Consider the following 27,676-nt stretch of genomic DNA (forward strand, 5'->3'; position numbering starts at 1 on the left):
TCAAGTAAGAAATTGGAAATCAGTCCGGGTTTTCTTAATAGGAGGTGCTGATGTGTTGTTGGGGGCAAAAGCTAAAATGCACCTGTGGGAGTGGCGGTGTCTCAGCAAAGCAGAGCTGCACTGATCAAGGGATGTTTCACAAATCAATAGAAATAATGAGAAATAAAAAACACACACACCTTGAGTAAGTTTTCCCTGTGTGTCTTTGTAAAGGTGTGACAGTGCAGGTGGGGGGAAGCAACAATTCACTCGCTTATATTGATGAGAATGAAACGAGGCTGGGCTTCAGTTCCTGTGGTTGCAACCTTTTCATGACGTCGAGACAGTTGTTTTGGTCCCCTCTGCCCAATCGGAGGCTCCTCTCACACATCTACCGGAGCCGAAATGGATCTATTCATGCAGCAGCTCTGTCCTCCCGTAAGGACCGTGACGCCCTTTGTCGGGGGCTCTGTGGCGCCTGGTCGCTGCTTTAAAAAGCAGCACTGACATGGAAACCCCATTACAGCTGCAGAACGATTTCTTCCCAGAGCAGCAGCTCCAGCACTGTAAGTACCAGCACTACTGCGGACGCGAGGATCGCCTCGGCAAGCAGCACGACCAATGCTGCACCTGCAATAATTGCACCTGTGATGCGAGAAAAAGCCTCGTCTTTCGCGGGACGTCGCCGGCCACTGTGGGAACTTTAAGGGCACCTTCGGAAACGTCTTCGAGGCAAGGCTGCCAGTACAGTGTCTGCGAGTTCACACCTTCTAGTCATGGTAGTTCATCCAGACATCATCATCATCATCATCCTCACCATCAGCAGCAGCAGCAGCATTGCCGCGATAGGCAGCGGGGCAGCCTGGGCAGCAGCCACAAAGACAGTAACTCCTACAATGAAATAGCCATGAGCAGCTGCAGATACAACGGCGGCGTAATGCGGCCGCTGAGCAACTTGAGCTCGTCCCGCAGAAACATACACGAGTTTGATTCCGAGTCCCAGCCTTTGCAGCCCATCTCCGCCGCAGATGCGTCGGACACTTTAGTATCCAAGCCGGAGAATAATTCAAGCACCCTGATGCCTTACGCATCGGGAGACGGAGGGGGAGGCTGCAGCCACAGCGGGGCCAAATCGGGTAAAAAGAAGAACCAGAACATTGGGGAGAAGCTGGGGCACAGGAGGGCCTTGTTTGAGAAAAGGAAACGGCTCAGCGACTATGCTTTAATCTTTGGGATGTTTGGGATCGTTGTTATGGTTATAGAGACTGAACTCTCATGGGGAGCGTATGGAAAGGTGCGTATAGCCCACTCAAAGTCCGTGCCTCGCAGTCCCATGTAGGCTAGAGTTGATTTAGGGGACATGTGACTCACGAAACAAGTGTTTTTAACGTTAAACAACTTGTGGTAGGATAAAGTGTTCTCAGGCAGGTCCCAGGCACGCAGGCCAAAAGGCCCACAGCTGTCCAGCCATGAAGGGGACCCCCCACCACCATCACCTCCAAAAAAATGAATGGGAGAAGAAGCTGCAATGTTAGAATTTGTTGCACTGTGTCCTAAAAAGCTAAATCGTGCCGTTTTTACTTACTTATTTATTTATTTTGGCACATTAGTAGGAGTTACTCCAGCATGTAAGACAAGATCTTCTGTCATGTTGTTGTGTCTTCTTTGACTTTACTGTCCTTGCTCTTTTGCAGGAATCCCTATATTCATTAGCTCTAAAATGCCTGATAAGCCTTTCTACAATCATTCTCCTGGGGCTGATTATCATCTACCATGCAAGGGAGATACAGGTAATGCTGATGCACTCTGTTGTTTTTTTTTGTTTTTTGTTTTAATCAAAGCATGTTTTATCAGTTTTATGTCTAATCTGCTGTATTTCTGCACACTTTCCCCCTTCTTTTACACTGTTACAGGTTGATTTTAAAGTCATTGCTGCTCATTTAGTGTCAGATTTAAGTATTTTGTGCATTTAATGCATGAACATTGTGAAACATGTGAAATGTGTGTTTGTTTCTTTGCCATCTTTTTTTTTTCTTTCAAAGAATCAAAGACTTTCTGCAGCCCTGTGAGTGTGTAAATGATGGAAGAGGTTGTTGCACTGGTGCTGTTGTAGGCCTAATCATCAGCTATTGAAGCCGCATTAACAGTTCATTATAGATATTGGGAAGATTAAGGAACTCCTCGCAGGGTTGAGTGGATGAATGATTATTAGCCTGAGATACTCCAACATGACAGTTTTATGACCATGCCTCGGAGCATTGTTGCATTACTGTGCTTCAGTACTCATGTCTTTGCCACAAATTTTCACTTCCTGCAGCATGGGCCTCCGTTGCATGCCAGACGGCTTCCATGTGCCTGATGTGTTTCTGTCTCTTTCTTTTTAAATTCACCTAAATGGGAAAAGCTTCACCTTAAAAGAAACACCACCCAAGCATTTTCTCAAATACTAAACAACGCCATGTTTAATCATGTTAATGGAGTTTCTTACCTTTGCACAAGAGGGTGATTTTAAAAATGCCTTCAGCTGAACTGTAAAAGCTGATCCAGCTGTTTTCATCTGACCTTATTTCTTCACTTTGTTGCCAGTCTATAGTCTCAAACTCAAGACGTAGCCTCATTTTGTTTATGAAATAGTGCATTACACTTTGATAAAACATCACTTCTTACCTCTTGCATCTGGCAAACAGAATCTTCATCAGCTTTGTTGGTATATTTAGCAGCTACAAACCCCAGGAGAGGATCAGTCATTAAAATAGCCCAACAGTAAAATGTGTCACTGCCTTGAGATCTCTCATTGTAAACCTTTCTTCATAAGAGATGGTAGAAAGGCATCATTATCATATTTCACCGTACAACAGAAGCTGTTTCATTTCCCCTGCAGATGGTTCCCAGGATCTGTGTATAAATTAGAAAGAAAATCATACGTTGGTATGAAAGTATCAAACCCATTTTTTTCTTCTTCTTCCTCTTTTTTTTGGCCATTGGATATTTCTGCTAAAATACAGAGCAAATAAATAAATCCATAAACAGAGCTTTTTTTCACCATTTGCTTATGCAGCTGCCGGCCGGTGTAACAATTTAGTTTTGATGTAAAGAGACATTCTTTGTACACAGCATGTTTCTATTTAGGTAGAGGTATCAAATTAGTCCTGCATCAGCCACGCGGTTATTGTTCCCATTCACAGGAAACCAGTTTGCTGAGACGCTGAGACTACTTTTATGTATATATATCCTTGCTGCAATGTTACAGCAACACATCTGTATATTATAAACATGGATTCAAGAAGTTGAAATCTCTTTTCTCTGCTTAAAATGACTCTGAGGAACCGCTGTTTCCTGAGCGCAAGTGATTATTTTAGCTCTAAAGCAAGGATTTCTTTCCATTCCTTTAATTGTCAGCAGATGCATATTTAACACACAGGCAGGCTGCTCAGACATCTTTGATCAAGTCCCCTCTGACAGTCACGTCAATATCCACAACATTTTTCACCCCACATAGCTCTCTTTTTGCTATAAAAGACATTTCCTCCTTTGTTGACCTAGAAAACTTTATTAAGGCAGTTGTTTCTTCACAGCTGATTATTGCAATTCGCCACATATTCACGCTGACTGAAGTAGAAGCTGGAACACTTTGATGAGTCAGAAAACATTATCAAGTCACCGCAGTCTTACTCACTAGACCTGCTCTGTAAATATACAAGTTGATTAGAAGGTCTGTCCTCTAATTCATCACATTCCCTTTGGGAGTAACCAGTCCCTGGAACTGACTTTGTCTCACTATTTAAATCCAGTTCACACTGTTATACTTCAACATCCACCACAACAGCTGCTCCCATCCCTCCTTGCCTGAGGCTCTTTTGTGTCAATTGTTGCTGTTTTTTGTGCCAGTTGTGGCTTTTTTGGTTCCTGCAGATTGACATATGTGCCTTCAAAAACGTACACATGCACATGTGTAGACGGCTGAATTAATTCTGAATCTGCCTTGCTGATGGTAAACGCAAGTACACACAAGCACACAGAACAGAGAGAGACCGGAGAGAGCTGATAAAATGTGTTTTTCTTTCTGATTTTCTCTGTCCGTGTGCTGCCTGCTACTCAATACACTTGTGAAAAAAACAAACTGATTGTTTTCTTTCGGTTTATTTTTTGTTTAAGGAAGATAAACTGAAACAGACTCCAGATTGAATCCTTAAACATTTAAATATCAGGACTAAATGAAGGTGTAATGCCCCAAATTGAAAATCCTGATTGAAGGTTGACTTTTTTATTAGCAGTGAGGTGCTACGTCGGGTGCATTAGGAACGACATAAACTTGTCCAATGCAAATTTTACCATTGCCAATATTTTGATAGATGATTAAATTGGGGTGATACAACAGTTAGCACATTCACTTCACTTCAAGAAGGTTTGAGATTGAACCTGGTCACCTGCAGGCACTGTGCTGAGTGCAAATGTCCAAAGGCATGCATGTTAGGTTAACTGGTGATTCTAAACTGGTTTGGGTGTAGATATTAGTCATGTGATGCACTGGTGATATGTTCAGTGTGTATGTCCAGTTTCACCTGGACTTTAGTGTCTTTGCAGTTAGGATTGATGGAGATGGATGGATTTAAATGCGCATTTTTCTACGTGACATCATGTTACTTCAGATTTTATATCATTAAGTCTTCACTATATCTCTAAATAATCTGGTGTCGTTTATTGGTGCTGAATTAGCCTTTTTTCCATTATTAAATGCAGAGATTTTGTACAATGCTTGCAAACACTGACAGTGATGTAATACAAACAAAAACCAGCAAATTGTCACACCAGACGAGCTGAAACAAGAGAATTTTTTGGGGGGGAGGGGGGTTCTTGATTTTTAATTTGGCATTTAATTTTTAACTTGATTATCTGCTTAACTGGCAGTTTTGGAAAGTCTTTTGAGAAAAGCTTCTCCAAAGTCAGAAACATTACTTTAACAGGTGGAAGAATACGACTACTGACTGGTAAATTTTCAGTGATTCGTAAATTCACACAGGGAAATCTGGCAGTGGCAAAGAGGTTATCAGATGCTATACAAGTATTAACAACAAAGTACAAAATCATATAAAGTCAATCATTTTAAAAGCTCAGCTGAAAGTAAAGCTACTGAAAGTGTTTCTTATGTATCTATAAATGTGATTAGGAAGTTTACCTAAAATATCAGAAGTAGAAGCTTTCGCTGCAAAGAAATGAACAACGTAACATCTAAAAACTCGTGTTTTATCAAATAGTCTAAACCTAAAGAGGAATCAGTTGCCAACTAACTTTCTGATAGTTGAATCATTCTGTCTTTGACCATGTTTTGTTTACCTCACATAAAGGCTGCCAAGTAGTAAGTGTAGCAAAGCAAAAAGTACAGTATTTTCCCATGAATGAAGTCAATGTAAATGTGCACTACAATGCAAAAGCCAACGACAATCGCTTCATATTTTCTTTCCAAGGAACAAGATGTGTAATTTTTTAAAGTGCTCTTGAACAATAGCTCTCCAGGATGGAGGTGTTTTAAAGATTTTCTTTGGACATTGCCCATTTTCAGAGGAATATTTTTACCTACTGCATGAATCATTCAAGTATTAAAAAACACCTAACTCAAGGATCAGCCGGTGTTGTGTCTACACATAACACACAACTTAGCAAAGAATGAATATTGAATTGAGTTGTTAGACACTTTGTTGCTAGCAGCCTGTCACAAAAGCTCATCCTTTGTTCCCGTTTCTTTAGCTGAACCAGTTTGGCAGACTTAAAATAGGATTTTTGTAACAAAAGGTGATTCCTAAAGAGCTATTAATCGAAAACTTGGCATAACTCAGCATGCTGTGGAGCGTGTCTTTAAAATTTTGAGGAAACAGGGCAGTGGAGGACAAAACAAGAAGTGGCAGGTCTAAAAAAAACTCTCTACAGCTCTGGAAGTTGTGTCCTTGACAAATTGGAAAAAAATCCAACAAAGACCTGACGCAGGACCTGAAAGATGCATCTGACACTCCAGTTTACTCGTGTACAGTTCACTGAAGACTCATCAGAAATAGTCTCAGTGGCAACAGGTCTGATGCAAAGAGTGTCTACAGCCTTTTGTAAACACAGTGGAGGCTCTGCCATGTCAGCATCCAAAGCAGCGCTTTAACAAGAAGCCTGGAAACTATTCTTGAAGACAAAAGTAATTATGAGAAAGCTTGTCTAAAAGAGTTCAAGCTCTATTTCTATATTTGTTTAGACAATTTCTGCATCTATTTCCCATTTTCCTAACAAAATGTAAAGAAATGAGGGGTGGCTACTCCAAATATTTGACATTAGAGCCTGAGTTCAGAAACTAATCGCTTTAAATGATAGATTTCCCATGTAGAGCTTCACCAACCCAAATATTTTTATTTTCTATCTGCAAATGACGTCCCCTGGAGAAAAAGTTTGAAAACCACCGCGCCCACCAAAACACAAACACACCCATCGACTGAATCCTTATTTAGCATTACTGCATCAGCACTCTGTCAGCTGTTGTGTTATTCGGTTTTATGCAATGTTCTTAGGTTTAACACGCCCTCCCCATCCACATCCCCGCGCTTCATTTTTACGCCTCTACGAGAGCCTAATGTGTTTGCAATGTTGCAATATGAATTGCTGTTTCTAAAGTGCACTTTGCCATGTGGGAAATGTTGTTCCTGCAGTGAAGTAGATTATGCATGCACATCCATGTGTACTCACAGATGCCTGTCAGATGTAGAGGCATAAGTCAGGGTGATGAAATGGTTTCCCCACCACTTCTAGCCCCTTAAAACTGATTTACTTGTCAAGCTCGGTAAAGTCTGCGCTCTCTGATTTCCACAACACAGAGTTTGTTCTGCACAGAGTGACTGAAAACTCAAAAAAAGGTCACTCTGAGCAGGCAGGAGAGAGGTCGGACACAGGCTGTCATTTGTTTAGGGATACAACTGCTGTGCTGCATTGGCAGTGAGGAGTGACCTACTGAGCTGAGTGTGCTTAAAAAAAAAGAAAAAGATTTGTCCTTAGTTTTTGTTTTGTTTTTAGTGTCCACAAGGAAAATTATATGTATTCCTCCCTCTACACACCAGCTTTGATAAAGAGCCGGAAGCATGAATCTCATTATACGTCTCCTTAATATTTCCAGATGAGTAATTTTTAGACTTCTTAGTTAGGCAATGCAGCTGTGTTGTGGAAGTTAACACAGCTGCATTGAGTGTGTAGCTCTTTCCTAACTTTGACTTGTCCTTGTCAGAGTCTGATATGAGCTGCAAGCTGCTGAGGTGGTTGATGAGTTCTCTCTGTTTTTCTAAGCGAACACAAACTGACATTTTGCAAGTTTCCCTCTTCTTCTCACATCAAAGTGTTGTGTTAAGGCCACTGCTGTGTCACTCTACCTTGTGATGACAGTTCTGCTGAGTTCTCTTAAACTAATGCAAAATGCTTTGGGGGCTGGGTTGGTTTTTTTTTTGTCTTTGATGTGTACTTTTGCGATAAGGGTCTGCGCTGATGTTTCACAGTCGCGCAATATTACATTTTTCGGTTCAGCGGAAAAGATAAAACAACAACGCGTCACCCAAACTGTGCCAGCAAAATTCTGCCAAAGCCAAACTTGGCTGTGCTCTGCAGATTGCCCCTGAGTGCTGCGTATGTGTCAGAGATATGGTGTAACTGCAGGAGACACTCTAAATTTCTCACAGTGAAATCTGTCCTCTACCTGAGACTCCAGACTGGAGTCAGATAACCACCACTGGCTGGTGACCTCAATGTTTTCACTGAACGTACCGCCTTTCAAGGGCACAGATACCAAACCACCCATAGAGTTGAGGATCCTGAAGATTATTTATGAAATTGCTCTTTTTGTGCGTGTGTGTGACTCCAAACATGCAGCTGAATGTAGATTATTAATGTGTGGCGACTTGGCTGCAGCCACAGCACTTTAAAGAAAGATTTATACGAGCTTTTACTTTGGCTCAGAAATGTTTCACTTTGCTCGAATGGAAAAATTGCACATGCAAATGTGAGACTTAATCTCGGAAGCGAAAGCAAACAGAATTTGCGAAAGCTTCAGATTTATTCTGCAAATTGGCCTCTTAGTGGCTCACTTTGATATCATAAATAAAGCATTGCATTAATGCCTAATTGGACTGAACCTCTCAACCTAATTCACTAATGAGATTGAGTGATTTCATTCTCAGTGACAAGATATATGTTCCCATCTCCACATTACACAGATTAAATATTGAGCTGCACTCCATTAGTTATATTGAGAGTAGTGAAACCAGTAACCAACCCAGCTAGCAGCGCAGGTGAGCTCCTCCGGGGCTGCACAGTGCAGACACAGGACATCGGCAGGCAGGGAATGAGCTCAAGACATATTCGGCTGTGCTGTCTCTCAGACTGACATGAAGAAGCCTTTTTGATGATGGGAAAGGGGCATGCACTCTGAGTGATTAGACTGTATTTTAAGTCCATCAGAAAACAAGATGAATGTCAAAGAGAAACCGCTGATGCTTTGATTTGGCCCGAGTTAGAAACAGGCTGGTGCCCTGTTCCCTGGGCTCTGTTGTACATTGCAGGGGATTAACGTCTGTGCTCTTGAACTGATTTTAGGTTTTTTTTTCCTAAGGTAAGGTGGGGATTTTGGAGAGAGCTGTTTTAGAATAAAGGCACACAGTTAAGGTTAGGACACATATATAGATACAAACAAACGTGTCTTTCAATATCCATGTGATGAATATAGATTGTAAGAATTTAAAGGCCTGTTTTTCATCTATTATTTTTGTGACTAAATTTTTAGCCATTTTATTATTAAAGGAACGACCATGAAACTTTATTATAGGCATTCATACTGAGCAGATAAGGATAAATCCTAATCTCTTGTGTGACCCCACACACAGTTCACATTCAAATAATATGTCTGGGCAACTATTGGATGGATTGCCACTGAATAAAGTGCACATGTTTGTCTTTCCCCCAGGATGTACTGAAATATATTTAGTGACTCCTTAGCTTTTAATCTAATGCCATTAAGGTCTTGTCTTCTTCTTTTTTTTTTTACCTGATCCTTTAGTTTATAACCTCACAGACTTAATGGCATTCCCGTCACTCTGAGCTGTACTGTGTGCTAATTAGAAATGTCACTGGCCACTATATTAGGTACCAGGTGCTAATGCCAGGTTAGATCCCCCTTTATATTTAGAACGTCTTTAATTCTTCATTGTACAGGTTCAACAAGGTGCTGGAATTATTCCTCAGAGATTTTAAAGCATAGTGACATGACAGCATCACACAGCTGCTGCTGATTTTTCAGCTCCACATTCCCATCTTTGTGCTTTATTAGATTGTGACTGTGTGGGTCATATGAGGCCACTGTCATATGCAAGAAACCATGATCAGGAGATGATTTGAGTTTTGTGATATGGAGCTTTATCCTGTAGGAAGCAGGCATCAGAAGATGGGTGCACGCACTATGGCCATTGAGGGATGGACATGGTCACCAAGATACTCAGGTAGACCGGCGCTGTTACTAAGGGGTCCAATGTGTGTCAAAAAAACATCCCTCAAGCCAGTACATGCTCGGCAACCTGAACTGCTGATACAAGGCAGCATGGATACACACTTTCAACTTGTTTATGCCAATTTCTGGCTCTACCATCACCAGACAACATTTTTTTAGGCTTCTGTTATCCATTTTTGGTGAGCCGAATTATAGCCTTAGTTTCCCAGCTGGAGTGGCACCCATTGTGATCTTCTGCTGCTGTAGCACATCTGCTTCAAGGTTTCACATGTTGTGCATTCAAAGATGCTCTTCTGCATCACTTGGTTGTAACAAGCAGTTGTTTGAGTTTTTGTTGCCTGTTCATCACCCATCTAGCACCGATAACAATGCCACATTCAGTGTCACATAGATCTTCTTGCAGTCCCATTCTGATGTTCGGTTTTGACTCTAGCAGGTCATCTTGACCCTGTCTATAAGCCTAAATGCACTGAGCTGCAGCCATGCAATTGGCTGATGAAATATTTGCATTAACGAGCATTTGAACAGATGTACCTAATAAAGTGGTTAACAAGTGTACGCTAAGTAACATACACGTGTAGCATTTGAGCAGATTAAACAAGTTGATTTTAGCAACTAGGTTGCTAATTGACACCTGATAAAGTTTCTGCCACTTTTACAAAAGATTAACCGTATTTAAATGTCATATTTCCACACAGTGAGCACGACAAAGAAAGTCTATGCACAAGATTTTTTTTGAAAAGAAAAATGATTTCTTCTATTCTAGCTGTGCCTCTGTTTCATCTTCAAATCTTAATGATCCACTGTGTACGAGGTTAAGATGCGGCGCTCTTACCGCTTGAAATAGATTCTTTTTACCTTCTTTATCTTAAAAATAAACTTTCAGGTATGTTTCTCAAGTCACAGGCCTTTATTTTATTCTCATGTTAGGTTGGACATATTTTTAATAATCATGTCTCTGTGGTTATAATTTTCATTTATGTAATTGTCTATATGTAAATAAAATAAAAAATGTAATAATAATTTAATGATCACCACAAGATTTACTTGTGGACTCATTTGTTTTTTTGAACCTCTATTAATTGTTTCATATTTTCATTCTTAACATTAAAAAATGTAACTATGATGTAACTGAAATTATTATATTTATAGCCTGTTTTTATAGTACTTAAACCATCTGTGCTGTAAATAATTAACCTTCTATTTCTCATCAGGGCTTTTGTTTTTCACACTGTTAACATAAGTTTTTTCTTTTTTTTAAAAAATAAACCTCACAGTTGAATATTTTTCATCCATAGATGCAGTTTCTTCCGCCTCTCTGTCATAACTGCTGGTTTTCCAGCGAGTATGAAATATTTCATGCTGTGCGGTTAAAGCCCCATGAGTATTGTATTTCAGGTCATCCATTACCATAATTGCTTTTACTCACCAAGTAGGCTTTCCTTATGCAAGCTCCTGCTAAATGTTTAATTACATTGTTTGGAGGTAACAAACTTTGTAACTGCTTTTGACACGACCGGTTTGTTGTTTAAAATGTAAAATAAAACGTCGCTTGTGCCGCGTACAAACAATAGATTTAGCCTCTTTCAGAGAGCTAATTCTGTAAGTAAGAGACCACAGTGTGAGTGGAGACACAGCTTGTGTTTCCATGTCTACATTACACTCAGCTGGAAAGCTGAACAGGACAAGCTGTGGTTAGAGTTACACACTTCTTTGTCAGATGTCAGTTTGTTAAAGGAGCTCAGTGTCGCTCATTTGATAGGAACAACCACAGCTGAAAATTTAATTCACGTGTTTTCTGTGTTTGGGGGAGGGCGGGGGACTTTGATTGTAGCTTCTGAATAAATACAAATGAGCTGCAGAGGCTACGTGGGGTTGTTGTACCATTTATTCACGGACTTGTTGCTGTTGTTGTTGGCTGGTGTTGTACTGTGCCGGCTTGTTGACAGCTGATATTTCCTGCACATTTCTTGGCTCAGAAGCTATAATAAGCGTGCAGTGTGCCGTTTCTGCATTAAAGCAGCTGAAGCTGTAGTCTCGGAGTCCCTTTGAAGCTGTCGAACTGTAGCATGTGGAGCACTCGTACACGTCTGTAGCGCAGTCTTATTGATTTCTGCGCGCTGGCTTTGTCCTTGAGATGAACGCTTTGAATGGGGAGCTTTATTTAAGATGTGAGAAACATGACTATTTCAGCGATTCCATTTTAGGTAACATGTCACAGCTAAAATTACAATCTAGGTCAGTGATCCCATTAGCCTTTCAGGAGTGGGACAGTTTTCTTTTTGCTTCTATAATGAGAAATTCCAAATTAAATGGAGAGTAGCTGGCAAACTGCCGAGTCATGATGTATGCCTCCAGAGTGTCCGGAAAATTATGACCATATGATTTGTCATAAAGTTTAAGACAGACTGATTTGCAAATCATATAAGCCCTATATAAATGATTAAAAGTGCGAGGGCAAGGTAATAGATGCTAAAAGAGAGGCATATAATTGTTTTTGAAAAATACACCCACATTTTTAATGCTAGCTACACATTTTAAAAAGGTTAGGATCAGGTTTTCCTCTGTTTCTAACAACACACTCTTTAAATGTTTGGGGATCGAGGAGACCAGCTGCTGCAGTTTTGTAAATCAAATGCTTCTTGCTGCTTCTTGTTGTCTTTTTTTTTTTGCCTATTAATCCAATGTTTTCAATAGGCGACAGGTCTGACAGACAGGCCAGTTTTTCACCCTGACTCTCTTGCAACAGAGCCGTGCTGTGTACTCTGCGCAGAATGGGCTCTGGCATTGTCTTACACAAATAAATAAGGCCTTTCCTGACAGCAAGACAACAAGTCGAACGGTCCCTCTCCTCTTTAGCCTGGTTAGAGCAGCGCGCGTGAATTCAAGCATGAATTTAAAATTTGATACATAAGAACACAGACAGCTTTCCACTTCACCTCAGTCCATCTTACACGAGCAGAGGATGCAGCAGCATTTCTGTAACCTGTTTTTTTCTTTGCCAGTCAGTTTTGTTTTTCAGTGTTGTCCTTTGTGTGTAGGGATTTCTTCAGATACAATGTTTACTAATATTATGTGCTGCAAATGATGAATTATTCTAAAAATGGTCATCTAATTTTCTTTAAAATCTTTTTACTCCTATTCAGTTCAATTCAGTTTTATTTATATATTGCCAAATCACAACAACGGTCACCTCAAGGCACTTTATAGGTAAAGACCCTACAATAATACAGAGAACCCCCCTATGAGCAAGCACTTGGCAACAGTGGGAAGGAAAAACTTCCTTTTTATAGCAAGAAACTTCCAGCAGAATCAGGCTCAGGGAGGGGCGGCCATCTGGCGTGACCAGTTCGGGGGATGGGGACAGGACAAAAGACATGCTGTGGAGCCAGGCATCAATAATAACTAATGATTAAATGCAGAGTGATGTATAAACACATTAACAGCACGTTAAAAGAGGTGAGTGATGAAGATACACTTAATGCATCATGGGAATCCACCAGCAGCCCAGACCTATTGTAGCATAACTAAGGTATCACTCAGGGTCACCTGATTCATCCCTAACTATATGCTTCATCAGTAATTAAAGTTATAAGGCTAATCTTAGAATAAGAGAGGGTTTCTGTCTCCTGAATCCAAACTGGGAGCTGGTTCCACAGAACCGGGCCCTCAAAGCTGAAAGCTCTGCCTCCCGTTCTACTTTTATCCTGTAAGTGAGCCAGTGGTCTGAGAGTAAGGAGCTTTATTGGGATGATACATTAATATGAGGTGTTTAAGATAAAATGGGGCCTGATTATTCAAGACCATGTATGGGAAGAGAAGGACTTTAAATTCAATTCCAGATTTAACTGGGAGCCAAGCCAAGCGAGAACTCAAAAGGGTTTTTTGATGGCTCCACCTCTCGAGTTATATCACTGACACGTTTAAGATGACCTGACTGCTTGTGAGATGTTGCCCCTGCAACATGTGCATTTATGAACAATAGAAACTCAACGACATAGTTGCAGACCACATAAAGTTACAGAGCGGCATCACCGAGTGCCTCTGAATGGCACAGAGAGAAAAACTCGCTAACGCTCTGCCGACTCAGTAACTGCAGTGTTTCAGCTGTTCTCTCGCATTAAGATCAGCACAAAACCTCTGCAGCGAGCATCATGACTTTTTTTTAACTATACATTTTCTGTGACTTACGACATAACCTGAAACTAATCCTTCCATTAAATATCTGGGTTATTTTTTGATTTTCATTTCTTACCATTGAGTAAGCAAACAAATACTTCAGTATTATATAACACATTAATAGGACAAATTGTGAAGATGTTCCTCTTACTTTAATAATTCTTGTACATTTCTGAGCTGAAAGATGAACAGAACTGTGCAGGATGTTGTTTCAGAGGGCTGTAAGCAAAATCATTGTACTGTATATCATAGTTAAGCCTGAGAAGTCAGTGGACACCCCATAATTTATTACCGAGTACATTAGGGAGGTTTCGGACGGCACGTAATAGTGCAGTTTTCCTTTTCTTTTTTCCCCCTTCATAAAGGCGTCTGCTCTCATGGCAAAAAAAAAGCTGCCAGGAAACCTCGATTGGATTTGCTGACAACAATGTTTTGTGAAAAATCTACTGCCACTTGTGACAGCTTGTACAGGCGCAGGACCTTGATGTGATTGAGTGGATAGAGCGGGCGCATTAGAGAAGGGATACCAGTGCGAGGTGTCAGAGAGAGGAATACAGTTTGGAGCGCTTTTTATCTACAAGCCTCACAATACAAAGCAACAGGTATAAAATTGAGATCGCCTGTTTACAACCTTTAGCGTGAGAAGTGGAGACCGTGAAGGAGCTGATATTGGTAGTTGTGTGAGGACACGAGTTGAAGATAGCTGTAGAAAGTGATAAAGAGGAGTGAAGGGACATCAGCAGGAATGACCATGTGAGAAAGCTCCTGCGTATATATGACAGAGGACGGGGTGGAGAAGAGCGATGGGAGGTGTTGAAATCCACTCACACTGAAGTCCCCAGTGAGACAGCCAGCCTTCTGGTCAGGGTGGCCAGGCGATCAGCACCTAATGCTATGTGGAGGTGGCAGATGTTCTCATTAGTATACTGCTTAGAAGTTGAAAATGCTTACTGCACACCGCTAATGTATTGCCTGATGTAATAATATTTTATTTTAATGCATTTTAATGAAGAAGTCAAAATTTTCAGTCATCTTCAGAACAATTTATTCTACAGGCACTAAGATGCTTTACACTAAGGATTGTCATTTATTCCAGAAATTTCAATAATTTATTGTATGCAGAAGCTGTTTTATACAGCATTGATGAGTCTGCCGTTTCCTGGCTTTCTTTTTCTTTTTACATTATTTAGTTTTCACGTCAAAGTAGCTTTAAAAAGTCCATACTGCCCTGACAATCTTTAAATGTCTCGGTTTTGTTGAAAAGGTAAAACTTTAAAGAAAACTGGTTTACAATCATAAGTGAACATCTGAAGTCTTTGGACTATTTTGTTTTTTAAATTTGATGCTGAAATAACCGTTTACTGTACCAACAGTTAAGTTGTCCGCTGCCACAGTGGATTTTAAATCAAGCAATTGAGATGTGGGTGAAGTGCAGACTTTCAGATTTAAATCGATGGCTGTAACAAAGGTATTGCATTAACTGTTTAAGAACTGCAGTCGTTTTTATAAGTAGTCCCATTTTCAGCTGCTTTCAGATCAAAGAAAATAAACACACAAATCCTCTCTGAACCCAAGCTCATTTAAGATGGACTGGGGTGGAAACTAACTCTGCTGTGGTCAGAACAACCAAAGGTTTCCACATTTTCAAAAGCGTCTTTAATGCTGAATGGCATACGCAGGTTTTAGAGGAACATATTGCCATCCAGAAGTCTTTCTCAGAGGTTTCCAGTGTTTTACACACATCGCAACAGTGAGTCTGTGTTGAAGTCAAACAGCTGAGCAGCTGCGACCCCACATCAAGCAAAAATGGGGAAACGTTTGACTTTCAAAGCTTTAGTTCTCAAATGCTTTAAGATTGTTGTTAAAAAGGGGGGGTGATGCAACACAGTGGTAAACATGACCCGGCCCCAGTCTTATTTTGTTACAAAGACCTTTGGCATTAAAGGAAATGGGAAAAATAGCAACAAACGTTCCTTAAGGCATTAAAACTTACACACCTGGTGTGGTGCGCTCACAAACACAGATATGACATTAAAGCCATGATGAGGTCATTAGATGTTGTATATATCTGTAAATATCTGAAAGCTTGTAACATCCTCCCCTTGTCATGAAATCTTTTCCGTTTTCTTTGGCTACACTTCCTTCAAATGTTCTGAGCACAGTTTCTTTTTAAAAAAAAATGTAATTTAATGGCTTGAGGCGATTTGCTGTTTACTCTTTAATGGGCTTAATGATTTCCTGTAGTGTGCTGTGTCAACATGATGAAAATTTCAGCTGTTTCCTTTTGTTTGATTGCTTTTTCTACCCTTCATCACTCTCATGGTGCCCTTTCCTTGCAGCTATTTATGGTGGACAATGCAGCTGATGACTGGAGGATAGCCATGACATACGAGCGCATCTTCTTCATCTGCCTGGAGATCCTGGTGTGCGCCATACACCCCATCCCAGGCAACTACACCTTCACCTGGACGGCACGCTTGGCCTACTCCTACGTGGCATCCAAGACGGATGCAGATGTGGACATCATCCTGTCCATCCCCATGTTCCTGCGCCTGTACCTCATCGCTCGCGTCATGCTGCTGCACAGCAAGCTCTTCACCGATGCCTCGTCCCGCAGCATCGGTGCACTCAACAAGATTAACTTTAACACGCGATTTGTGATGAAGACTCTCATGACCATCTGCCCCGGCACTGTGCTGCTGGTCTTCACCATCTCGCTATGGATAATCGCTGCATGGACAGTGAGAGCCTGCGAGAGGTGCCTGGATCAGTTTTCTCATGCTATGCCGCGCTGCTCAGCATGAAACATAGATAAGGCTTAAAAATAGATAGAATACTCACTCTCTGTCTGAGCATCAAGATAGAAGGATTAACACAAGCTGTAAGAAAAGATTATGAAACTGCAGAGTCCTGAAACGTTGGATTTTAGGCATTACAGTCGCTAAAACCTCTTTTTTTAAAAAAAGAAATAAGTAGCAGTTTGTTCAGGTGCATGAAGGTGTGTCAGTCTGATACATTTATTATTCATTACAGGTACCATGATAACCAGGACATAACCAGCAACTTTCTTGGAGCCATGTGGTTGATCTCAATCACGTTTCTTACCATTGGTTATGGGGATATGGTCCCACATACGTACTGTGGGAAAGGAGTCTGCCTCCTGACTGGCATTATGGTGAGATTATGATGCTTGTTTTGTTTTTTTATCAGCTTGTGAAACTATTGAAAGACTCTTATTAATTATGTAAAAGCAGCCGATCTGCTGCTAATTTATCGTGACTGAAAAATATTGACAAGTAAAGGAACGCTGTATATTTTCTCTGGCTCCCAGGGCGCTGGCTGCACTGCCTTGGTGGTGGCTGTGGTGGCAAAGAAACTGGAATTAACCAAAGCTGAAAAACATGTTCACAATTTTATGATGGACACCCAGCTAACAAAAAGAGTAAGTGAAAGCGCTGCAAGGTGTCATAGATGCTTTATTTCATTACAGTCTTAAGCAATTTTGTTTTTGCACCCTAAGGTGAAAAACACAGCTGCGAACGTTCTCAGGGAGACGTGGCTCATCTACAAGAACACTAAACTGGTGAGGAAGATGGACCACGCCAGAGTCAGGAAGCACCAGAGAAAATTTCTCCAAGCCATTCACCAGTAGGTGCCGTGCTCTTAACCCTGACCTCGCCACTTTTCTTCAGCAATTTCATTCACCAGAGCAACACAAACCTGAAATCTGAATTGTTTGACACCTGTAGCAAAGCTTTGTGCTCATAGATTTGGAGGATCTTGTATTTTTATAACCATGCTTTGACTTGACTGATTTCACAACTTCCTCTGCTGATGTTTGAATGTTATATATGTATATATACACAATGACTCATTGGAGATTCCTGTAAAGCATTTACCCGTTTTTTAAAAGGCATAAACTAGCATCATGAAAAAGAAACTCTGTGTAAAGTTCATTTTACCTCAAAATATGCAGGTTTTACAGAATTCACAGGAGTATGATATCGATTTCTCCACCTTTTGCTGTCAGGTTGACTCTTGTGTGTCTTCTTCGCTGTGAGTCAGATGTCAGGCTGACCTCAGGGCTGACACATTTCGGTTTCTACTCCTCTAGCGCTTGCTCAGACATTCACCTGTCAGCTAGTGTTTTAGTGGGTCCCCAAGGACCCCCAAAGTGCTATCTCACTCCAAAACAGTATTGATTTTAACCTCACCTCACTGTTGTTTTCCTTCAGCTTACAGTGCTTACCAGCACAGCCACACTGAGGCTTCTTTCATTAACTGGCAATCACCTCGGCGCTTTATTAGAATAAATAATAGCAAATACGCTGGTATATTGTTCATACTCAAGTAAAAATGTCCTCTGTTTGTATGTTTGTTTTGCTTTCTGTGGTTTTATTCACACACACATATATATATATATGGTGTACTGTGTGCAACTTTGCTTTGCTCGTGAATCTTTTGGACACACATTTAAGTTTTAACGGCATTCGGATGTTTATTGGGAAGGTAGGGAAACACAAATATACACAAACTGTCTGCTGCTGCTGCAACCCGCATCCAGACTTGCAGTTTAATAGCTTTCTCTCATTGTTGCTGCTTTTCGAGTCATTATGCCCTTGCTGTTGGGTTCAGGTGATTCGCGGCATTGATGACGGCTTCTCATGTCCACCTCCTGTTCTCTTGGACAGCCTAATAATGGAAATGGCTCAGAGCTAAAGTGCAATCTATAAAGAACCAGATTCAGTTGGGAAAAGTCACGTTGCTCTGTGTGCTTAGAACGACCACTCAGCGTGGTATCAACATCTCCTGGTCACATTCTTTGTGTTAGAGAGATTCGGTCTCGGTTATGAGGCAGAGTGTTCACGGGGTTCGTGTGGGAGAGTTTTAAGTAGGGCCTGTAGCCTAATCGCAGGGTGTGACAGACAAACTCTGGCGTGCAATTAATATAGAATAGGAAGTGGATTAACAAGTGGAGGCTTTTAATAGGCCTACAGCAATCTTTGACTTCCTCTACTGGTCAAAGTTGTAAGACAGTGAGAAAACTTTGCTCACACATCCTTATTAGTTGAGGGGGGTAAAAGCTGTTGTTAAACAGACACTTCTGGTTTGCCGGCATTAACAGGAAGATTGCTTTTATTCACTGTCTTTCTGATAGGACCAGAAAAGGCTAAATTAGATTCAGAGAACAAAAACAGCTGCAACCACCAGAAACGGTCCACGCAGGGTAAAATGACAAACTGGTTTCAAGATGAGGGAAGTCAGGAGAAGCGGTGGCTGCTCTTCACAGGTGACAGTGTAGCGATGAGGGTTTCAGCAGCCAGACGTGAGCAAACACAGTTTGCCATCTGACTATGTTTATCTGATATTGTAATAATTCATTTGTCTACTTCATGTTTCCTTTTTGTTCCTGTTTTGTTTTTGTTTTTCCTGTTTGTGTCGACACAATGCAATAGAGCTCGAAAGTAAGTCTTCGCCTCTCATGTAGATACAGACCTGTTGTGTGCATGCTAACGAGAGCTTGTCCTTGAACCCAATAACTACCAAAAAAAAAAAAAATTACACTCCCTCATTTGATAAGTGAAATTCATCCCTCAAAAATCTTTGCTTCACACAACCCAGTCACACCTGCTAAAAGTGTGTTTTTCTTAGTTGGCATGTCAGTTTGACGAAACACACAGCATCACATTTTTCTTTGTCTGATTTAAATCACCGGTACAGGCACCTTGTTAGTGAACAGATATGCGCTGCACATTGTATACACACCCACAGATGCAGTTTAAGTGAATTTCAATTATCAATGATGGAGGGTGTTTTTCTTTCCATTTCTGCATGGATGTGATGAGACTTTTGATCTTTAATCAGAAAGCAACTGATTAAACTCCAATCGACTGTGCTTTCACCTACCGAAGGATGACGACCAGAGTGGCATTAGCCTGCAGACGTGTACGTTCTGTGATACCCCAAAAAGTCATGCGATACGCCCAAGCGGCCACGCTCTCACAGATCAGGGCTCAGGGTCATCTTTCGGCAAGTGGAACCATTGTTACGCCTGTTACGACATTTGCAGCTACATTTCCTCCATTTCCCTGTTGGATGACACAGTAGCAGAGATGCCAGTCCATTGTTGTTGTCATGGCTGGTAAACAGCATAATAGCAACGACATGCAGCTGCCATGCAAGAAGAGTTTGGAGACACAACAACACTGAGGTCCTTTGGATGACTCGTGCTAGAGGCACGGTATGACACAAGTGCTAGCCAAATGTCTTGCAGAATGTTTTAGGCCATAACGGCTGTGAAATCAAATGTCTCCCTTTGGGGAGGAAGTCTTTTTCCATGCGCAAGGCTGAAGGAGGAACCATAGTGGGGACAAAAAAAAAAAAAAAAAAGCAGGACAGTGAGCGCTTGTTAGCTCAGAGATCAGCGAATTGAACAAAGAGGGAAGTGACCTAAGAGGAAGGTCAGGGTAAAGCCTTGAAGAAATCCCGTTTGTGCTCGAGAGGCTGCAACTGTGACCAACAGTGTGAATGGTCAGCAGGGACAAGGGCGACGGGGGGGGTAAAAAAAGAAGACGTCAGACCCATCCACCATTACTTTGAAGAATAATTTGCATTTCTTTTCACCATGAGTTTAATGGAGGTCATGACAAATAACGCAACTTGAGAGGGTAAAAAATGTGGAGCAGCACTAACTGAGATTGAAACGCTTAGCATAGCCGTTTTCCCCCGATGAACACCAACCGCATATAAAGTGCCCGTTCACAAAGGGAAGTGCCCATGAGCAGTGACTGATTGTGGAAAACATACTTTGAATATAAAATAGAAGGTCAGCAGGCTTTCTCGCCCTCACCTCAACCTGCCCTCTGACAGCTATTGGTCTTCCAATTGTGAAATGTATATTTCTAACAGGTCTCATGTCAACTACAAAACCATGTAACCCCGAACACCTATTATCTTCTGTAATTTAGAGCAGACCACTGCTCTTTTCTTTATTTGTTTCATTATAACTAGAAGAATATAAGAGTGATGTTTTGAAATTTGTTCTGCATTTGTCTGAGAGTCTTCTTTGTATGAAGCATAATGGGGCTAAGGTGGCAGGACATTTTTGCCCTATGCTTGAAGTTTTCTTTAGTGGCTTCTGTGGCACTCTCTGTTGGTCTTCGCTGCACATTTGGGAGTTTCTCGATGAAATATCAGTCTCCCTCGAAGACTCTTGAATTTCTTCGTCTTTAGCAATCTTAAAATTTGACCCTCAATCATCACCTAAGAATCAGACTGTATTAATGGTGTATTATTATTTTTAAGCGATTCAGGAGGAAGGAAAAAAACCCTCTTTAATATGTTGATGCCACGTGGCTAATACTCTACAATAGTGCACATTTTGCTGTTTTTAAGTCCCCTGAGAAGAAGAGTTTAAAATGGTGCTTCAGTAGCATAATTAAACAGGAGCTGTAAATTATTTAAGCACATTTTATAAAGTAGGCAATTTTCAGTCTTTGCAGGTAGGATTTTTGGGTGATAGAAAAATTAGCGTTTTGCATGGTTTTTTAGCCCACAAGAGAGTTTCTGGAAAAATCTTTTCATTTCCTGCCCGCAATTAACAATTAAAACGATTCTTTAAGTTGTCACTTAAAAAAAAAGAGAGAAGAAAAAATAAGAAAGAAAAAAAAAAGTTGTCACCATGACACGATTTTCTCTGTTCTAATGGGAATATTGGAAAGTCTCAAAAGGGAAGCAGGCTCATAGCTGCTGTTTAAAGGTTAAACTTTACCCTCTGTGTTAATACAAAACAGTGTGTGATGTTTTTGGCTCTCTGAGTGACTAAATGGGAATAGTAAAGAGAAAAAAGTTAACCAGAAGGGAACTTTACAGGAACAACAGCTGACCTTTTTACCCTTGCTGTTGATGTTTTCTAATCTCATATGTCAAGAAGACATACAGTAGGACTTGATAAATGCTGTTTACACTGTACCCAGATATGACCCCCCACCCCCATTCCCTTGTGGTGTGTATTGGTTGAGTAGGACGCAGAGCTGATTTCATTCACCCCCCGTGGCAGCTCCCTCTCCTCCCCCCCACCCTTTCTTTCTCTGTGGTCTCCTTTCCACTTGCATGCAGCTCAACCAAGCAGACTGCCCCTCCAAACCCTGCATTCTCTACACATATCCCATGCATGTCCTGGGAGTGTTCTTCATGTGTATGCCTTGTGTGTGCACAAATTTACAACAAGAACAAAAAAGAAAAGAAAAAGAAAAAACATATCGACACTAATAGCGTTAATTTATTGGGTTCTGAATGGTCTTGTGTTCAGATTGAGAAGTGTTAAAATGGAGCAACGCAAGCTGAATGACCAAGCAAACTCACTAGTGGACCTTGCTAAGGTAAGCTAGACTAACAGTACACTGCTGCCTTTGTAGGTTTCCTCCCTCTGTGTGGCTGAATCCGATGCATGCTAGCTGACTGGCTGAATTAGTTGTGTTTTCTAATATAAATCAAAGTCTACAGGTGTCAAATAAACAGACAGGCTTTACAATCTGTGTGTTGATTGCGGTTGACTGCGCTCACCTGGAATTCAATTTGCTTGGGGTATGAAATAATAACGCATCTTCATTTTGCAGTGTAAATCACTGTCCCCGGGACAAAAAAATTACTGAATGGGAGTAATGAGAAACCCGGCACAGTTTTTCCCTCTATGTATTCTCTGATGTTTGTCTCCAGATGCACTAAACAGAAGTCGACAAACCTTAGGGAAAGACCAGGCAGTGCGCCAGCCTGACACAGCAGAAACAGTAACCTGGAAAGGGAGACACACTGTGATCTGATGATTCAGCCAGAAATAAAGGCAGAGAAAAAGAGGAGAGAAAAGCAGAGCACTCTGACATTCAAAAGTACACCACAGTCAAACTGGATTCAGGCCAGCATGTCATGAAAGGTATTAGTTAATATTGCCTAATCACCTCATGCTGTAAAACAGCACGGAAACCTGCGACGTGACATTGAGTAAGGTGGCTTATGGCCAGTGTTGTATGAGTCTGCAACCATAGGAGGGCAGTGTGGCTTCAGTCTTTTCACGCTCTCGGTGGAAAGACGGAGCTAAATAGAGCTGAACATATCTTTTTGGAAGATGCATTGCCACTGCAGTGCACAGTGAAATTCCTCAGATCATAACGTATCCCCTTATTTCATTATCTCCTCCAGAGTCACTTATACAGACCCTGTTTATTCATCCAGCGTGACATAAACGATGTGACATTGGCTGAATGCAGTTTCCTTCCACAGGATTTTTTTTTCTTTTTCATTTTTTCCAGTACATATCCTTAAATTACAAAAGTGCTCACTCAAGTGGCTTTAACAACCATCTCTGCCACTCTGCTCGCGCTTCTTCCCTCGTCTTGTACAGAAATTGGTTTATAATGTCAATTTGCGGTTTTACATTACAGCCCAAGTGGATGTCTATTAACCACCTGTATTCTTGCTCCATCACATATATTCCTCAATGATCTACTAATGGTTTTCTTGCTCTCTATCATCCATTCCACCTTATTTGAGCATGTTCTCCTTTCATTTCACGGTTTGAAACTTGGAGGCCTGTGCCTGGATGCAATCATTTCTTAATTACACTAAGAGGAAAAAGACCTTTATTGGATTGATTTGATATTAATAGCACAACCCTAACAACAGTTGTCAGGTTAAGTAGTGTCATGGCTTCCTTAGTCCTCACTGATTCATATAAACAAGCTATCCCATCATCCCCGCCTCAAATCAGAAGAGGACAAGGTAAGTGATGGATGACATCGCCTCTAAGCTGCCAGGGGTTATTAGTCCTGCACTGAATAGTACCTCAGAGACCACCTTCCAGCAGCCTCACCACCACTTCTCATCTGGAATGTGACATGAATTTCTTAGGCTGTTGCTGACTATTTTGGAAGCCCAAACCGTTTTAGAGAAGAGTAGTTATACGGTAGTTATATAATTTTCATGGAGGTTTTTTTGTTTGTTTGTTTGTTTGTGTGTTTGTTTGTTTTTCTTTTCTTGTTGTTGTTTTTTAATAGCCTGTTATGAGATGGCTGATGCATCAGAAGAGCATTATGTGAAGTCAGCAGGCACCTTTCCTGTCTCCTCAAGGTCACAAACTAATGTACTCTGGTCTGCATGAAAACATAAAGCTCCTGTAAACTGTCCAAATAAAATTCACCCTTCTAGATCAGTTTACGGTAGATACTGTGCTCCCAATAATGTTCCTCTGACCTTATTTTGAAGGATGGTGAAGGTTTCTCTGGGTGAGACACAAGCCATTGCAGACAAGATGGATAAAATGGCAGTATCATAAAGCAGTTTGTAAAATCTGAACTGTTGATTCAGCTCAAGAAGCCTGCGCAGGAACATCTTACCGTGCAGTATTACGACAGCGTGCAGCCTGACACATAAACTGAAGCATTGGTGCAATCACCATCCTGTCATATAATGCAGGTTCTGTACAGGCTGATCTCGTGTGTGGCGTAAGGTGTATACACTCACTGGACACTTTATTAGATGCACCTTGCTAATACCAGGGTGGACCCTTTTTTGCCTTCATAACTGCATTAAGTCTTCGGGATACAGATTCAGCAAGAAGTTGGAAACATTCTCCTGAGAGATTTTGATCCATATTGACATGACAGCATCACACAGTTGCAAATGTGTTGGCTGCACATAATGGAAATCTCACATCCCACTACATCCCAAAGGTGCTCTATTGGATTAGGTTGTGATGACTGTGGAGGGCGTTTGAGTACAATTTTGATGATTTGAGGAGCATGACATGGTGCACTATCCTGCTGAAAGCAGCCATTAGCAGATGGGCACACTGTGGCCATAAAGGGCATAAAGAGATGGACAAGATCCGCAGCAATATTCAGTTAGGCTGTGGCATTTAAATATTCATTTGGTACTAAGTGGCCAAAGTGTATCAAGAAAATATCCTCCACACCATTACAAGTAAATTGTAGCTCCGTTTCCTGTTCTTAGCTGACAGAAGTGGCACCCAGTGTGGTCTTCTGCTGTAGCTCATCAATATGTTGTTCATTCAGAGATGCTCTTCTGCATACCTTAGCTGTAACGAGGAGTTGTTTGACTTCCTGTTGCCATCCTATCAACTCAAAGCAGTCTGGCTGATTAGAAGTTTGCATTAACAAGCAGTGGAGCAGGTGTACCTAACAAAGTGGCTGTTGAGTGTATCCGAGTCATTACTGCACTCAGTCATGAACATTTTTTGTTGTCATTTAAGAGAAACATGAAATCCTAAAATACTTTGAATGTGATGGTGAGTTTTTTCTTCCTTCTATCTTGGTTTAGCAAGCAAATATTGTGCAATACAGTGAAAAAAGCCTGTAACATCTGAAACTGTGAGCTTTATAGATCTGACTCAGACTGTGGAAGCATCATATTAGCTGAACTTTTATTGCACTTTTACACAGCATAGCGCCATTGATGTTTATTCACGATTTCTGACATTGAAATTGCAGGCAGAATGTGAGTATTGTTTTCAGACAGACGTACAAATAGATATACATCAGTTTATTATTTTAAAGTCATTCTTTACTTTGACTTTGATGTGTTTGAACAGTGAATCTTTAGCACTCGTAGCCTCTTGTAACCAGTTTTCTTTCTTCTCTTTTCAGAACTATCAGTGCATCTTGATGTGATGAAAATGCATTTTCCCTATTTTTTTTAATGTATAATAAATTTTCTGGTGGTCCATCAAAAGTAACGTCGGTTTGAAAATGTTAACAATAAGCTTGTTTTATCTCTCCTATTCCAGACTCAGAACATCATGTATGACATGGTATCAGACCTGAATGAGAGAGGGGAGGACATGGAGAAAAGGATTGCCCTGCTGGAGACGAAGCTGGAGACTCTACTGAGTAACTTGCAAGCTTTGCCCGGACTCATCAGCCAGGTCATCAGCCAGCAGCACAGGGACTTCCTGGAGGTGCAGCTCCAGCCTTATGACAAACACAGCCCTGAGCGCTCACAGTCAGTGTCCCGGCGGAGGTCGTCCTCCACGGCACCGCCCACCTCCTCCGAGAGCAGCTAGAGTCCAGGGGGAACGCCTCCACTGGAGACTTTTGCCATCATATGGCCAAGTTGCATTTATCGTAAAGCCTTATGGTTTCAATAAGTATTATCCAAATTCTGATGACAGAATCCAAGATACTGGGGACAATACATTTTAATGGATAACTTCATGCTGTTATTTATTTTTTTATTACCTCAAAAGATGTTGTTATCCTTGCTCTGGTGACATAAAAATAATGGCGCTTCCCTCAGTAACAACTAAAAGGCCTATCGATGGGGCTGTGATAAGAACTCTTCTCCATCTCTATGCAGAGGTAGCCAGTTTTAGGTAGCAGAGTTACCAAGTGTGAAACTATTGCACTAAAATAGTGCTTCTCACAGACTTTGTGCTTCTGCTGGCTTGATTCAGTCTCTGTGTTCCTCAAAGGAAACCGAGAAACCACTGAGAAATCAGTCAGGGAGCATGGCAGTGATATTGAGGAAAAATGCTGCGGTTTACGGACTGGAGTGAGCTGACAGCAGAAGCCAGATGAAAATCGCTCCTACACACTGTCACTCAGAGATAACTTTAAAAGCTTGAAATGAGGAAAACAACATATATCTTTTAGGTTAGAAACAGCATCAACTATAATGGTTTTCCTTTGCAGAGTGCCCCTGTAGAATGACTATTTTTTGGGGCCACGTTGCAAATAATTTAATCCTCTAGTAAAAATGAATGCATCAGAACCTGTACTTGCACTTACTTTTTAATCAATGCACTTCAATGCTGACTAAGATATGATATAAAGATACGTTGCTCATTAAAAGAAGAACATTTTAAATGTTTGGGCATGGGTTTATTATTGTCAATTATCGAGTTGTGGCTAGTGTTAATGATTCAAATCGAAGCCCTATTTCTGTTTCTCACAAAGAAGCATCATCTTAGACCTGCAAAAGTCTTTAGAAACTTACTGAGTGATCATACATTTACTAATTAACCCCCAGTCTCGCTGTGTCTCACCTCCTGTCCTTTTTTTTTCTTTTACCTGTGCTCTTTATGCTTGCTGCCATCAAATGCTGAACAACAAAACCATAACCATATCTACCTTTTAAAAAGTAAATGCCTATTTTTATATACTTTAATGAGGAGAAGCACACCTCTTAAAACTAAACAAACAACAACGTGGGATCGATTAAGAGGCAGATTCAGCATAACTAGCACACGGTAAGGATATCTCGGACTGGAGTTAAGATACATAAAACTGTCTGTGAGACTTTTTCCTGAACATAATTAACAAACAGTGTGATTTAAAAACTGTGGTATTCTTCACACTTCATCTATCGTTTACAGCATACGCTTTGGATGATACTGCGGGATGAGCTGGAAGAGCAGGGCTGGTAAATGTGATTGGCATTTACTACACTTGGAAATGTTACGGTCCACAATTGATTTAACATATATTCTGATTTTATTCATATATCCACTTTGGTCATTAATGCACAGTAGCTACATATGAACTGTGAGATCTCCTGATGTGTCCAACATACCCTTTTATGCATTATTACTCAGTATACGACCATAATGGTTGTGTATTTTTAAAACAGCCGTTCCAAGGTTCACAGAGCATTGCATGGGTCAGAGGAGATCCATCACAGGTCTTGTTCAACCAGCTCACTCATTAACCAATAAATCAATCAGAGAGTTGACAAAACACAGATGTTCCGTCCACAAACTTTAGCAGCATAGAAACCAATGACAGACTATACTGTATGCGACTTAAACGATAAAGAATTAAACAATAAAAATATACAATTTCACCGGTCTCCATCCTTTTTGTGTGCATTTAAATGTGGGTTTGTATCTTATGTGCTTTTGTAGAAAGATGTTACACAGTTCAGTGCAATAACCAGTGTTGTAGACAATGTGCTCATCAGTATGTACGCTCCAGGTAAAGTGCACCACAG

The 27,676-nt window shown here is 40.9% G+C and overlaps 1 protein-coding gene across 4 annotated transcripts; it reads left to right on the forward strand.

Annotated features, from left to right (window-relative positions):
- The first annotated feature begins 379 nt into the window (after positions 1–379).
- Positions 380–27,488, forward strand: kcnn2 (potassium calcium-activated channel subfamily N member 2). Of its 4 annotated transcripts, XM_085413800.1 has the most exons (9): positions 380–1,273; positions 1,674–1,769; positions 16,015–16,433; positions 16,709–16,850; positions 17,007–17,117; positions 17,196–17,323; positions 19,132–19,140; positions 21,987–22,056; positions 25,476–27,488. In XM_085413800.1, exons 1-9 carry the CDS (start codon positions 488–490, stop codon positions 25,749–25,751), a joined length of 2,037 nt encoding a protein of 678 aa, XP_085269926.1. In that variant the 5' UTR covers positions 380–487; the 3' UTR covers positions 25,752–27,488. The 4 variants fall into 4 exon arrangements, 3 of the variants coding, with proteins under 3 accessions (XP_085269926.1, XP_085269924.1, XP_085269925.1); XR_014912710.1 differs by lacking the exon at positions 19,132–19,140 and having other exon boundaries at positions 17,196–17,332; positions 25,476–25,527; XM_085413798.1 differs by lacking the exons at positions 19,132–19,140; positions 21,987–22,056 and having other exon boundaries at positions 25,476–25,651.
- Positions 27,489–27,676: the final 188 nt, after the last annotated feature.

The sequence above is a fragment of the Rhamphochromis longiceps genome, linkage group LG7 (assembly GCF_057381845.1).
Source record: "Rhamphochromis longiceps isolate RC_006_pf linkage group LG7, R_longiceps_female_GT1.1, whole genome shotgun sequence".
Lineage (NCBI taxonomy): Eukaryota > Metazoa > Chordata > Actinopteri > Cichliformes > Cichlidae > Rhamphochromis > Rhamphochromis longiceps.